The sequence below is a fragment of the Schistocerca cancellata genome, chromosome 12 (genome assembly GCF_023864275.1).
Source record: "Schistocerca cancellata isolate TAMUIC-IGC-003103 chromosome 12, iqSchCanc2.1, whole genome shotgun sequence".
NCBI classification, from domain to species: domain Eukaryota; kingdom Metazoa; phylum Arthropoda; class Insecta; order Orthoptera; family Acrididae; genus Schistocerca; species Schistocerca cancellata.
In genome coordinates, this window is record NC_064637.1 from 11,892,986 (window position 1) to 11,908,022 (window position 15,037).

Here is a 15,037-nt window from a genome sequence, read left to right on the forward strand (position 1 = left end):
AACACGTTGTGTGGATGCAACTGTGAGAGAATTCTAAAAAAGTGGTTTATTACGATCATTGAGGAACTAAGGAAAAGCAAACTCAGTACCTTACGAAAACACCCCTTCTTCATTATAAATTGAGGAGGAGGAGGAGGAGGAGGAGATTAGTGTTTAACGTCCCGTCGACAACGAGGTCATTAGAGACGGAGCGCAAGCTCGGGTGAGGGAAGGATGGGGAAGGAAATCGGCCGTGCCCTTTCAAAGGAACCATCCCGGCATTTGCCTGAAGCGATTTAGGGAAATCATGGAAAACCTAAATCAGGATGGCCGGAGACGGGAATTATAAATTGAATCTGCAATGTCTTCACTTGTGTTAATCCAAAAGGAATAACATTTGTTATTTCACCGACCATTAAAAATTACATTCTTAAATCAAAAAATCCTGCAGGTATTGGGATAACACAGTAGATAATGAATTGTTGCACAGTACCCATATGGCAAAATACTCCCTTCTTTGTGCGCTATCACTTGCTGATATCTCATTTTGATATCTCAAACCCGTTTATGAAATATTAAAAATTTTATGGCTATTTCACTCTGGTTTTATGACCGGCGCACAAGATCACAAATCGGTGCACTAAATCACACCAATTTTCTTGAGACTGGGGACAGATAGAGATCTCCACCCAAATCTAAACGAAATTTCATACACAGCAACATATTGTGAGAGATGCATCAAAAGCAACATGATAGCGAGTCCGATTTTTCATTGCAAATTTTTTCGAATTTTCCACAGTGTCTTACTTAAATCACAATAAGTACGATATGGGCACACCAGCATGAAGCTGACATATAAAGCTATAAGTAACTCAAAAATGATTTTTTTTTGCTAATAGTTTCTGTAAAATCGTTTGAGAAAGACTGCAGGGCGCGCGCCTCCACTCCGTCATTGCTGGCTGGCTGAAAGGTGGCAGACGCTGCCAACCTCCCCTTCGGAACAAACGAATGGACTTGCCCAGTGCTTTGGACGAAACCTGGTGACCGTGCAGCGGCCACCGTACCCTCGTGCGGACTCCACAGGTGGGGGGGGGGGGGGGGCTCCCTCAAAAACGTGTACATCACACAACTTGTATTAACAGATTATGCTAGGAAGACAAAGAATTCGACAAGTCAGCTGTTTACTATTAAGGTACAGGATTACGCTGGAACTGCATCAGAGAGGGTGATTTATTTTCGTCTGTCTCGGCTCAAATGGCTCTGAGCACTATGGGACTCAACATCTGATGTCATCAGTCCCCTAGAACTTAGAACTACTTTAACCTAACTAAACTAGCGACATCGCACACATCCGTGCCCGAGGCGGCATTCGAACCTGCGACCGTAGCGGTCGCACGGTTCCAGACTGAAGCGCCTAGAACCACTCTGCGACACCGGCCGGCCATCTGTCTTGCACATCTTTCTTTCTTTCTTTGTCTTGTTGCCGTGTTAAAATTACCTTCTTTTCCCGAAACACAGTGGTGTTTACACAGTTCCACGTCACTAACATGCTAATGTAGCTGCAATTCCGACATAATCTTGAAACAGTCTATTTTTAATCCGGCAATTTAGACCAAGTGAATGTCAATAACTTTAGAAAAACCTACGACCGGTAAAATAATAAACGTCTGATTGCTTCATTTGTAACCGAACGAGGTGCCGCAGTGGTTAGCGCGCTGGACTCGATGTCGGGAGATCGACAGTTCAAACCCGCGTCTGGCCATCCTGATTTAGGTTTTCCGTGAGTTCCCTAAACTGCTGCAGGCAAATGCTGGTATGGTTCCCTTGAAGGCCACAGACAACTTCCTTCCCTATCATCTGATGAGAGCAATGACCTCGCTGTTTGGACCTTTCCCCCAAATCCACCAACCAACCTCCATTTATGCCTTTAGAAAATCCATACTAATTCTTATTTCACCAGCTGCTGATAGTCCACTGAAGAATTGCATTATTTCATTGAAAAAATCTGTATTCGCTCATATATCACAGTAGACAGCAAAGCTTCAAATGTTAGCTATGTGGAAGAATACTATCCACTTTACAAGCTATTATTCGCCAAAAGTAAATTTCAGTTTCTCGAGCCACTTATGAGATCTGAAAGGTGTTGTAAACATTTCACTTGCACTCTTGTTTGCACAGACAATCGTAAGTGACAGCACTACATAGAATCGATTTTCTCGAGATGCCAGATTGATATAGATGTGATCTCAAGTTTAAAGAAAAATTCAATGTGTTAACTCCATCTCATACACAGCAGCATTTGGATTAACTGCACCCAACACGAACTATGGCGACCCCTTTTTCCTTTGCAAAGGAATATCACAATAACTATGATCCTTAACGAAATTATAGGCAGTTCATCATTAAACTGACGAATTAGGCTGCGAGATGCGTGAGAATCCTTTTTTTTTCACCAAACAGTTTCTTTAAAATCATTTGTGTAAGTTTGCCGTGCAGCCGGCATGCACACACCTCCGTTCCTGCTGTGTAGCTGAGGTGGGCAGAGAATGTTAAGTCTCTTTTGACCCCATTTCTGTCTCGGCAGTACCACTTCAGGGACATCTGTATAGTCGTGAGGTGCCTATTGTACAGAGACAGCGCATAATAAAGTTTCATTGGTGAAAAAATGCTGCCTCAAAAACTCACGACACTGAACTGCATTAACTGGATTTTATTAAAACTTCCGGTTTCAGCCGCAAGCTATTATCTGGTACGAAAATCACTTAAAACATTTCATTTGTTCAAATGGCTCTGAGCACTATGGGACTTAAAAACTGAGGACATCAGTCCCCTAGACTTAGAACTACTTAAACCTAACTAACCTGAGGACATCACACACATCCACGCCCGAGGCACGATTCAAACCTGCGATCGTACAGGTCGCGCGGTTCCGGACTGAAGCGCCTAGAACCGCTCGGTTACAACGGTCGGCTTTTCATTTGTCATGAATATATAACCCTAAATGGTTATCATACCAGTGGATGGCTTACGGCCGAAACTGGAACTTTTAATAAAATCTAGTTAAGGCAGTTCAGTGTGATGAGTTTTTTGAAACATTCATCGACTACTGAAAATTGCCTGAAAAAAACTGTAAAAAATGCTGGCCATAACATAATTTTGTGATCTCATCCGTGCCTAGAGACATTGCCCTTGGTTCACTACGTCAGTTAAAACTATATTTACGCCCCAGATCGGATATTTTAGTATATATTTCGCGTGCATTACTATGGTAACTTTGACACTCTGGATCTCCGTAACAGATAATGATATCGAGAAAAGTATGGCAGTTCTCCGAGATTATCACCTTATGAACATACGGTAAAAATTTCGACGATCTGACTCGAACAGAAATTATAGAAACGACCAGCCGCATAACTGACACTTTTCGTAGCCAAAAGTCATGGTTTTTCTATGTTTTCTCAGGAACCGCCCACGAGCAAATGGCGCTTCTTCGAGCCGCCTAAGTTCTGCACTGGACCATAATACAAAACAACCAACCGATTTGCACAAGTTGCCTGAGATGCGGAAAGTGTGTAATGTTTACACTTGGCCCTGTACTGCAGGCCCGTCCCCCGATAGATACAAACATAGTTCCTAAGCCAAAGGCTATCCAAAACACTTGCCACCATATTTCTGTGATCAATGGAACCCCGGGTATGAGCCCCTGAAGAATCAGATTTTAGCGCGCGGCTTTTTGGAACATATGGTACAGTGCACTGTCGTGTACGGACCGATTAATTCAAAATCATCACAAAGAAGTAGAACGACGCATGCTAGTTTTCTACGTAAAAGGGTTTTTAAGTCAGTCCGATGTGCAGCATCACACGTGCAATATGGAAGTAACCAGCGCTTATTGGGGTAAGGCCCTTGGGCAGTTTTCCCAACTCTTTGGCCTCTTTCCCCGATCGGAAGCCATATCGGCATAGCAGCTCACAGACAAAATTGTCCAATAGAAAGAAACAACAAGCAAGTGAATTTGTAGGCCAAAAGATGATATTTTAAACACTAATTTCGCAAAAAAGGATTACTCTACATAGAAGTGAGGTAACAAGAATTACATAAATGACGGACCTTATATCAGAAGACAGAAATCCAAACAGTTCTTACACACAAAAAAAAAAAGCTGAACTAACTAGCTCTGTCAAACTCACTGACACAATTGATCGTGTATGTGAGAATTAGTTTGACCATTTCTCGCCAGGGAGAAGCACTGCTCAGGGCAAAAAAAGCCCTGAGCAGTGCTGCTCCTAGAAGCAAAACGACCAAACTAGTTCTCACATACACAATCAATTGTGACAGTGTATATATATGGGTTAACTTGAATGATTCATCGAGTTTCAAAGCACTATTTATTTTACGAGTATACAATGTGCAAAGATGGGCGCTACAGTCTGGAATCGCGCGACCGCTACGGTCGCAGGTTCGAATCCTGCCTCGGGCCTGGATGTGTGTGATGTCCTCAGGTTAGTTAGGTTTAAGTAGTTCTAAGTTTTAGGGGACTGATGACCTCAGAAGTTAAGTCCCATCGTGCTCAGAACCATTTGAACCATTTTTGCAAAGATGGGTGATACATGAAAATATGGGCTCACTTGTCAAGTTTGGAAAGTCCCCCTCGTGGTCTGCGTGCACACTAGATGGCACTCTACTACATGGCGTGGTCTAGCGGCTAGCGTTACTGCTTCTCGATGAGGGGGTCCCGGGTTCGATTCCCGGCCAGGTGGAGTATTTCCTCTGCCAGGGGAGTGGGTGTCTGTGTTGTCTTAATCATCTCATCATCATCGTCATCATTTGTGACAGTGACTAGATTGGACTGTGTAAAATTGGGACTTTGTACAGGCGCTGATGACTGTGTAGTTGAACACCCCACAAACCGTTCATCATCATCATCATCATCATCATCATCATCATCATCATCATGTTGAGTGACTGTAGGAGGATACAAGATGACTTGTTCAGGATTTGTGATTGGTGTAAAGAATGGCAGCTAACTCTAAATATACACTCCTGGAAATGGAAAAAAGAACACATTGACACCGGTGTGTCAGACCCACCATACTTGCTCCGGACACTGCGAGAGGGCTGTACAAGCAATGATCACACGCACGGCACAGCGGACACACCAGGAACCGCGGTGTTGGCCGTCGAATGGCTCTAGCTGCGCAGCATTTGTGCACCGCCGCCGTCAGTGTCAGCCAGTTTGCCGTGGCATACGAGCTCCATCGCAGTCTTTAACACTGGTAGCATGCCGCGACAGCGTGGACGTGAACCGTATGTGCAGTTGACGGACTTTGAGCGAGGGCGTATAGTGGGCATGCGGGAGGCCGGGTGGACGTACCGACGAATTGCTCAACACGTGGGGCGTGAGGTTTCCACAGTACATCGATGTTGTCGCCAATGGTCGGCGGAAGGTGCACGTGCCCGTCGACCTGGGACCGGACCGCAGTGACGCACGGATGCATGCCAAGACCGTAGGATCCTACGCAGTGCCGTAGGGGACCGCACCGCCACTTCCCAGCAAATTAGGGACACTGTTGCTCCTGGGGTATCGGCGAGGACCATTCGCAACCGTCTCCATGAAGCTGGGCTACGGTCCCGCACACCGTTAGGCCGTCTTCCACTCACGCCCCAACATTGTGCAGCCCGCCTCCAGTGGTGTCGCGACAGGCGTGAATGGAGGGACGAATGGAGACGTGTCGTCTTCAGCGATGAGAGTCGCTTCTGCCTTGGTGCCAATGATGGTCGTATGCGTGTTTGGCGCCGTGCAGGTGAGCGCCACAATCAGGACTGCATACGACCGAGGCACACAGGGCCAACACCCGGCATCATGGTGTGGGGAGCGATCTCCTACACTGGCCGTACACCACTGGTGATCGTCGAGGGGACACTGAATAGTGCACGGTACATGCAAACCGTCATCGAACCCATCGTTCTACCATTCCTAGACCGGCAAGGGAACTTGCTGTTCCAACAGGACAATGCACGTCCGCATGTATCCCGTGCCACCCAACGTGCTCTAGAAGGTGTAAGTCAACTACCCTGGCCAGCAAGATCTCCGGATCTGTCCCCCATTGAGCATGTTTGGGACTGGATGAAGCGTCGTCTCACGCGGTCTGCACGTCCAGCACGAACGCTGGTCCAACTGGCATGGCAAGCCGTTCCACAGGACTACATCCAGCATCTCTACGATCGTCTCCATGGGAGAATAGCAGCCTGCATTGCTGCGAAAGGTGGATATACACTGTACTAGTGCCGACATTGTGCATGCTCTGTTGCCTGTGTCTATGTGCCTGTGGTTCTGTCAGTGTGATCATGTGATGTATCTGACCCCAGGAATGTGTCAATAAAGTTTCCCCTTCCTGGGACAATGAATTCACGGTGTTCTTATTTCAATTTCCAGGAGTGTAGATAAATGTAAATAAATGCAGATGAATAGGAAAAAGAATCTCGTAATGTTTGAATACTCCATTAGTAGTGTAGCGTTTGACACAGTCACGCAGATTAAATATTTGGGTGTAACATTGCAGAGCGATATGAAGTGGGACAAGCACGTAATGGCAGTTGTGGGGAAGGCTAATAGTCGTCTTCGGTTCATTGGTAGAATTTTGGGAAGATGTGGTTCATCTGTAAAGGAGACCGCTTATAAAACACCAAAACGACCTATTCTTGAGTACTGTTCGAGCATTTGGGATCCCTATCAGGTCGGATTGAGGGAGGACATAGAAGCAATTCAGAGGCGGGCTACTAGATTTGTTACTGGTAGGTTTGATCATCACGCGAGTGTTACGGAAATGCTTCAGGAACTCGGGTGGGAGTCTCTGGAGGAAATGAGGCGTTCTTTTCGTGAATCGCTACTGAGGAAATTTAGAGAACCAGCATCTGACGCTGAGTGCAGTACAATTTTACTGCCGCCAACTTATATTTCGCGGAAAGACCACAAAGATAAGATAAGAGAGATTAGGGCTCGTACAAAGGCATATAGGCAGTCATTTTTCCCTCGTTCTGTTTGTGAGTGGAAGAGGGAGAGAAGATGCTAGTTGTGGTTCGAGGTACCCTCCGCCAAGCACCGTATGGTGGATTGTGGAGTATGTATGTAGATGTAGATGATCTACTAGATGGCGGCAAGGAATGAGGAGAATTTTTGTTTGTTAGAATATGTGAAGAGTTTATCGGCTGTGGTTGTCCAGTGTGCTTTCGTACGTGAATATGGAAAATCTGCACCTAGTTACCAGAGTATTTTGCTTTGGTTTCGCCAGTTTCGTCACAGTGGCTGCCCGTATAAAGGAAATAGCACGAGGCGACCGCGTATCTCAAATGGAAATCGCGGAGTGCTTGAGACAGAGCTTTGGGCGAAGTCCACAAATGTCAACTGTGCGTGCAAGTTGTGAATTGGGGATTCGGCGGAAAACAGCGTGGAATATTTTTCGGCTGCGTTTGCATTCAAAACACAACAGTTTGCAACTGTTACAGCAACTGACTTCAGATGATTACAACCGCGAGAGTGGAGTTTCATACCTGAACGCAACAAGCTATGGAAGATGGTGACCACTTTGGAGAGACATCGATGTCACTAGACGAGGTGGTTTTCCCTCTGTCGAGAAACGCGAACCGTCAGAGTGTCAGAACGGGGGTTGTGAACTGCCGCTTGTCTGACTGGAGTTGGAAAGCGGTTCGCCAAAAGCGAATGCTGTCTGTGCCCTACCTGAGACAATGGTGTATGTATGGCTCATTTTCCCCCATCGAGCAGATGGTGCCAGGTTCCGTGTACCTGGATTTGTTGCAGTTGTGGTTGTTGTCCTCGAGTGTCATTTTCCAAGAAGACATGGCTCCACCTCACTGGAGCCACAGCTGGCCACTTCTCTCAACAGAGAACTGCCACTGCTCTAGGTTATACTCGTCTATTGGTGTCCGCAGCTCGTGGTCTAGTGGACCACGGGGTCCCACATTCGATTCCCAGCCAGGTTGGGGACTTTCTCTGCCCGGGGACTGGGTGTTTGTGTTGTCCTCATCATTTCATTATCATCATTCTTGATAGTGGCTCGATTGGATTGTGTAAAAATTGGACTGTGTAGAAATCGGGACTTTGTACAGGCGCTGATAACGGTGCAGTCGAGCGCCCCACAAACCAAACAACAACATCATCATCATCCTCATCATCATCATCATCATCCTCCTCTGTTGCTATGTCTCCCCCCCAAGACCACCAGACCTCCACATCATGTGATTTCTTCTGATGGGGTTATCTTAAGGACAAAGTTTATGTATCCCCAATGGCAACAACGACGCAGGAGCTGCGGTGTTCTGTGGCGGACACTGACAGAAACATGTTAGTGGATATAGAGATGGACCTGGATTACCATGTGATTGTGTGGCAGGTGACCGAGGACACACGCACTTAACATTTTCAGAATGTGCCAAAAATTTCTGAGTGTATCTACCCTACCTTCAGGTACCACTCGGAGTCTACATCGTCTATTCGTACATAAACACTATTTATTATTTACGTGTTTATTAAAATTACACAGTGGCCCACCACCGTGGTAACTATAGTGGGTCGTTTGCTAACACAAACTAGACAATTTTCAGAATTTTAGTGCTTTTCTTGTTTTTTATATAATTAAATTGTTTATTAATAAGGAAAACAAAACAAAAAACACAAGATATGTGAAGTACAACTGAAAAAAAATTACTATGTTCTTAAGAAGAAAAGAATACGATAAAGGAAGATTTAGATAACAAAATGGGTCCCGTTTCCTGGCCACTTCGAATGGGAGGTCTTCAGTAAAGACCTGTCTTTCTGAATTAACATATTTTATTCTACTGTAGCTACTATCTATGTTGTGATGTTAAATCTACATTATCTGTGTATAAGGTATGACAGTACTATTTGTCACTACAATTGCTGCCTCCACTCAGCCACGCCATGAGCACTTCGAGCCTCGGGAGGTGACCTCGAGCCTCGTCTCCCGGAGAGCGCTTCTTACCTTTGTTGTGTGCTTGTGTTTTACAGTTTGCACCTTAAACATTTTACAAATTACACATTTACATGTTTGAAAATAATGATACGAAGAACTAAATAATTACTTGTTTTACTTGTACAAACAGAAAATTCTTTTTTTTATTTCTATTACTACCTCATTTCTGAATTCCATGTTTGTATTACTCGTATTGTTGCAGTCATGTGGTATGCTACTATGCCATGCATATATCTGGTGTGGTACTGGAGTGTTCATCCCACTGTATGTGTCTATAATTTCATCTCTTTCCATATCAGTGTTCGAATCTCTGTTGTCCCTCACATGATGTTGCGATGTATAGTGTGTTTCAGATCGTGATCTTGTATATGGTCGTTGCTGCTTGCAAGTCTTGTGTAGCGCTCTTGATATTCCATCAGTGATGCAGTTAAGCACACTCCAGTTGGCCGGCCGGGGTGGCCGAGTGGTTCTAGGCGCTACAGTCTGGAACCGCGCGACCGCTACGGTCGCAGGTTCGAATCCTGCCTCGGGCATGAACGTGAGTGATGTCCTTAGGTTAGTTAGGTTTAAGTAGTTCTAAGCTCCAGGGGACTGATGACCTCAGATGTTAAGTCCGATAGTGCTCAGAGCCATTTGAACACTCCAGTTGTCTGGGCCTCTTAAAGCTTGTCCTGCGTCCTTGATTTCTAATGTCAGCCTTGTATGTACACGTGTGTGTGTGTCACATTTTAGTGTTTTGTTTTTGGGGGATCCATGTTGTCCACATTCACACACATCACTCTGGCTAAGGCCAATGCGGTGCAGGTGTTTAGGCAAGGGCCATAGCTCATCAGGAAGTGTACCATACCACGACTTAGGTCAACATGTCTAAGCCTCAACCACTGGGAAGAAGAAGAAGAAGAAGAAGAAGAAGAAGAATACCTGACAGGCCTCATCAGATGTTTCCCATTCTTTTTGCCATGTCTCAACCTTACAAAGATTTAATTGGCGTTTTTCTATAATGTGCTCCCCTGTTATCTCATATACCTCATCCAGGCTCCCCCTTTTGAGCCAGTATGCTGCTATTCTGTGTATAATGGTTTCAAGAACACAGTGTGTTGCAAGTACAACGCATAGGGCTCCCAAAGACGTGGTGTCCCTGACATTCACCTCTTTGTCCACGCCTCACAATTGTTTTTGGGGTCGTGAGTGACAGATAATGTGCCCAGGCACTTCCTGCACTTTATATATTCAAAGAGGTCTGCACGATAGATTCGCTGTGTCTCCAATGATAATGGTAGCCTGTAGTGAGTCGAGTTTATTGTGGTGAGTTTGTGCATTACCTTTGTCACTTTTTTAAGTTGTAAGTCATAGGCGCTCGTTGAATGTGAGTCATTCATTGAGGTGCATCCCTAGGTATTTTGTTGTTATTTTCTCTGTATGCTAGTGTTGTTCAGCCTAATGGTGAGGTTTTTCTGCAAGGCTGCTTTCATCAGTAAATTCTTATTTGCTGCAATTGTGAGCTTATTATGGCTGCTCAAGTCACTTATTTTTATAAGGAGTTTTGTAGCCTTGCTTTCGAGTTGCATTCTCTGGTTTGCAGTTATTTCTACTAGCAAGTCGTCAGCATAGTACCATACCCTTCACCCTATCATCTCCGTGCAGATTGTTTAGGTGCGGTTCTATGGAAATGTCCCACAAAATTTGGCCATAGATTGAGACTTGCGGGCATCCTTTTGTTATTTTCTTGATAACCTTTCGTGATCCTGCTTGCCATTGCAACATCCTATCTTCTCAGTAGGTGAGCAAGCTATTGTATACGACTGTTGGTGTCTGCATCTCTCACAGCCTTGGGAACAAGGCAGGCCACCAGAGACTGTCGAAGGTGCCTGCTACATATATTGCTATTGCTACTGCGTATATTTCTTGTGCTACACCGCGCAAAAGGCTCTATGCCATATGAATACTGTGCATCCAAGGATAATCCAAGACTCTCGTCCATGCATAATTTGAGCAGTGGCTACACCTTCAGAACAAAATTGTGTTATTTTTGCGACTGTGTAATTTATGTTCGCTATTACAATTGCAGCCTTGGCCTTTTGCGTCCTGGTAATTGTAAGAAGACGTTTGGGGAAGCCTGAAAGTCACCCATCACGTATATGTGGTACTTGGAGACAGATTATATCTGCCTGTAAGATTATATCTGCCTTCCATAGGGGGGAAGGGAGGGGGGCTAGTAAAGCCATAGCACTTAGGCGCTGTCTCTTTAGGGTCGTAATAAAACCTCCCATGCGCCCTGATGAAGTACATTGTGCACATGCTTGTCATAAGAGTCTGCAGAGCTCACAATTGTTGGTTGGCATGTTCTCTGTCCTATGTATCATTCTGTCGGTACGCTCTGTTGTATTGTTTTGTGTTGTTTGGGGTTTCTGTGTGTGTTCTGTGAAACATTCCGACATTTACCTTCCTCTGCTGTTTGTCTACACTGGGAATTGTGTGTGGATGAAGTATTTTTAACTGTATTATTAGGCAGATTGTTTGTATTCAGCATTGGACTTTCAGGATCTCTGTTTTTGGAATAATGTCTGCTCAGCTCGAGGTTATTTGGCAACTGAACTTTTACTCCATGGCTCCGTGGGTCCTCTGCGTCTGTGATACCACCATATGTAAAACGTAAAGGCTTTAAGTGCAGTTTGCATTTACTGGAGTCATGTAATTTTACTGATGTGTCTTGACCTGTTAACAGGTATGTATCTCTTTGTGTTTCTTGTATTGGTATATAAATAAACAGTGCATTGAGATCTGATGAATCGTTTAGCCTCATGCTGTATTACTACGAGGCGTGTTTTTAAAGTAAGTACTGTTTTGAAATTCCGCCACTGCAGCGCCTCGGTCGGCCTTTCGCGCGTGATCGCTGTGTGCTGCACTCTGTTTGGCAAGCCACTGACGCCATTACAGTGTCATTCGGCGTGTTTGCGTCTGCTTGTAAGTAACTGAAATGCGTCCTCGGACTCAGAATCCCGCCGACTGTCAGATATGAGCTGTGATTCGTTTTGTTAGTCAAAGTGGCTGAAAAACAAAAGGTGTGGCGCACTGAGTACGGGGATTGTTTTGCTTCGTGACAATGCCGATCAACATGCAGCTGAGGGAAATCAGGAGCCAATTGGATCATTCGACTGGGAACCCCTCTGTGCAGCCCCGATGTAGCGCCTGGCGACTGGCACGCGTTCCGGAATTTGGAGCAGCCGTCAGGGTGGTCAGTGCCGTGAAAACAATGAAAAAGCCTAAACGACAATCTTGTAGAGACTGTCTAATGAGGTTGCCGATTTATAAGAAGATGGTATTGATAAGTTGGTTGTACAACATGATAAGTGCCTTAAGGGAGGTAGGACGTCAAACGAGCCGACTTGGAGCAGGAGAGGCACCACACGACATTTTAATTTCCACTGTCTATACTTTTACAAATAAATTCATAAAACTTTGTCAACATGACCAGGAGGGATTCAGAATTCACACTCTTAGCAATGTAAGTTAAAAAATATAACAAAATAAATTTTTTTACGTGTGAAATTTCATCATTTTTTCACTTACTATTGGCTGCATTTGTTGCTATAGGTACACTTTTCTTTATAAGTGAGAGAGATACTTCAGTGAATTTTGCACAGCGTACAAACCATACTTACAGGTGTATGAAACTCTAGAATTTCCAAATATATTAAAAACTGTGGTAAAAATTAAGATAATTAACCATAAAATTTGAGTTTTTTCTAAACATGATGTTTAAAATGTAACAGCTCATTCATTTTTCATTAATTAAATAAATTCCAGAGTTTCATACACCTGTAAGTATGGTTTGTATGCTGTGCAAAATTCGTCGAAGAATCTCTCTTACTTATGAAGAAAAGTGTACCTATAGTAACAAATACAGCCAATAGTAAGTTAAAGAAGTGATGAAATTTCGTACATAAAAAAAATTATTTTGTTATATTTTTTAACTTACATTGCTAAGAGTGTGAATTCTGAATCCCTCCTGGTCATGTTGACAAAGTTTTATGAATTTATTTGTAAAAGTATAGACAGTGGAAATTAAAATGTCGTGTGGTGCCTCTCCTGCTCCAAGTCAGCCCGTTTGACGTCCTACCCCCCTTAATATTGGTGAGAATTGTGTACAATAGTAGATTAAACTACTGGTTCTCATATAAAAAATTTCCAAGAAAATTAAACTTCTTTTATTTTTATTTAGAAATGACAGTTACTAAAAAAACATGTCTCGTGTTGAAATCGTTGGTATATGTGGAAGATTGAAAGTAATGGTAATAGTAAATTACACTGTGGATCGGCAGTGGAAGAGGAAGAAAGTAACTGTGAACTTTCTCTGGTTCCACACTTGCCCCTTCCAGCACAGAACCCATCCCTCGTTCCACCACAGCTGGTGCAGTGCTTACCGTGATAACAACGTGCCCTTTGAACATGAAGCCCTCGCTGTCATCGCCCAGGTAGGTCTCTAAGAAGATGTCGTAGTGCGAGGGCAGCACCTCATTTGAGAGGCGGAATGATGACGAAGCATTGGTCGTAACACTGTTTGTAGCAGTGGCCCCAGACGCCTGGGAGTCGTGCAGATTCCCACGCGCCGGCCCAGACACCTGGGTCGCAACCGCGCTGCTTTTGTCGTCTGGCAAGTCAGGCCCCGTCCCAGACGCCGACCGGGACTGCAGCAGCAGCACCAGCAACCACAGCAAGCCAACCACTGCAGCTCGCCAAGGGGGCGGTTGCAGCATCGACAGGCGCATCCTGAAAGAAAAGAAAAAAAACTCCAAATCCACTCACTTTTTCTCTTAGCCGACAGGCCACGCCACTGTCACATATTGCATAATGCCATACAGGATAGAAAAAAAAGTGTCACATATTCATACAGGAGGTAGCGTTGGTCAAAGTTCGTCGTTGAGTACACCATCGCAGGCGCTCCTGCTTGTGATGCAGCGTGAAGCGTAACCGCACCCATGGTCTCCGACCTGATAGTTCGTGCTGCTCCAAACGTCGTCGAACTGTTCGTGCAGATGGTTGTTGTCTTGCAGACGTCCCCATCTGTTGACTCAGGGATCGCGACGTGGCTGCACGATCCGTTACAGCCATGAGGATAAGATGCCTGTCATCTCGACTGCTAGTGATACGAGGCCGGTGGGATACAGCACGGCGTTCCGTATTACCCTCCTGAACCCACCGATTCCATATTCTGCATAACAGTCATTGGATCTCGACCAGCGCGAGCAGCGAAGTCGCGATACGATAAACCGATATCGCGATACGCTACAATCTGACCTTTATCAAAGTCGAAAGCGTGATGGTACGCATTTCTCCTCCTTACACGAGACGTCACAACAACGTTTCACCAGGCAACGCCGGTCAACTGCTGTTTGTATATGAGAAATCGGTTGGAAACTTTCCTCATGTCAGCACGTTGTAGGTGTCGCCACCGGCGCCAACCTTGTTTGAATGCTGTGAAAAGCTAATCATTTGCAGATCACAGCATCTTCTTCCTGTCGGTTAAATTTCGCGTCTGTATCACGTCATCTTCGTGGTGTAGCAATTTTAATGGCCAGTAATGTAAACACCAGGCAAGGTGACAGAAAGTGTAACGTTACTGACGTTCACCTATTTAAATAAATATTCCTTTTACTTATTGTTTTGAAAGCTACAACAGAATCGAGATAATGAGTCACGAAATTCCTAAGTTTTCCCGCAACTCCGCTACTGCAGCGCCGCCAAGGGTTTGTCATGTACAAACACACTGTGGGAAGATTACGAATAGTGTGTATGGAGTGGGGAAACGCTTTCCAAATGCAAATGAGGTCGTAATTCGGAGTTTGCTGTGACGCTGTAAGCTGTTGTAGCTTCAGTTGGATTTCGAGCACGTGAAGGACTATTATTGCTTGTTAAAAAAGCGGAAAATTAGCACAGACGAGTAATCGATGATACAGCAGTGGTAGCTGCAAGTGAACACGAACTGCGTTATGTGCTAAATGTAATGCAACTTTTGCTATCTGTACGTGAAAACATGCCCAAAAATG

General features: G+C 44.7%; 1 protein-coding gene across 2 annotated transcripts in view; it reads right to left on the reverse strand.

The window, feature by feature from the left end:
* The window catches only part of LOC126109625 (aminopeptidase Ey-like), a 397,038-nt gene that overhangs the window by 173,679 nt on the left and 208,322 nt on the right, over positions 1-15,037 (reverse strand). For both annotated transcript variants that reach the window (XM_049914671.1, XM_049914670.1), the window contains exon 2: positions 13,415-13,760. In XM_049914671.1, coding sequence (XP_049770628.1) covers positions 13,415-13,759 — 345 coding nt within the window. In that variant the 5' untranslated portion in view covers position 13,760. The remainder of the gene's footprint in view (positions 1-13,414; positions 13,761-15,037) is intronic.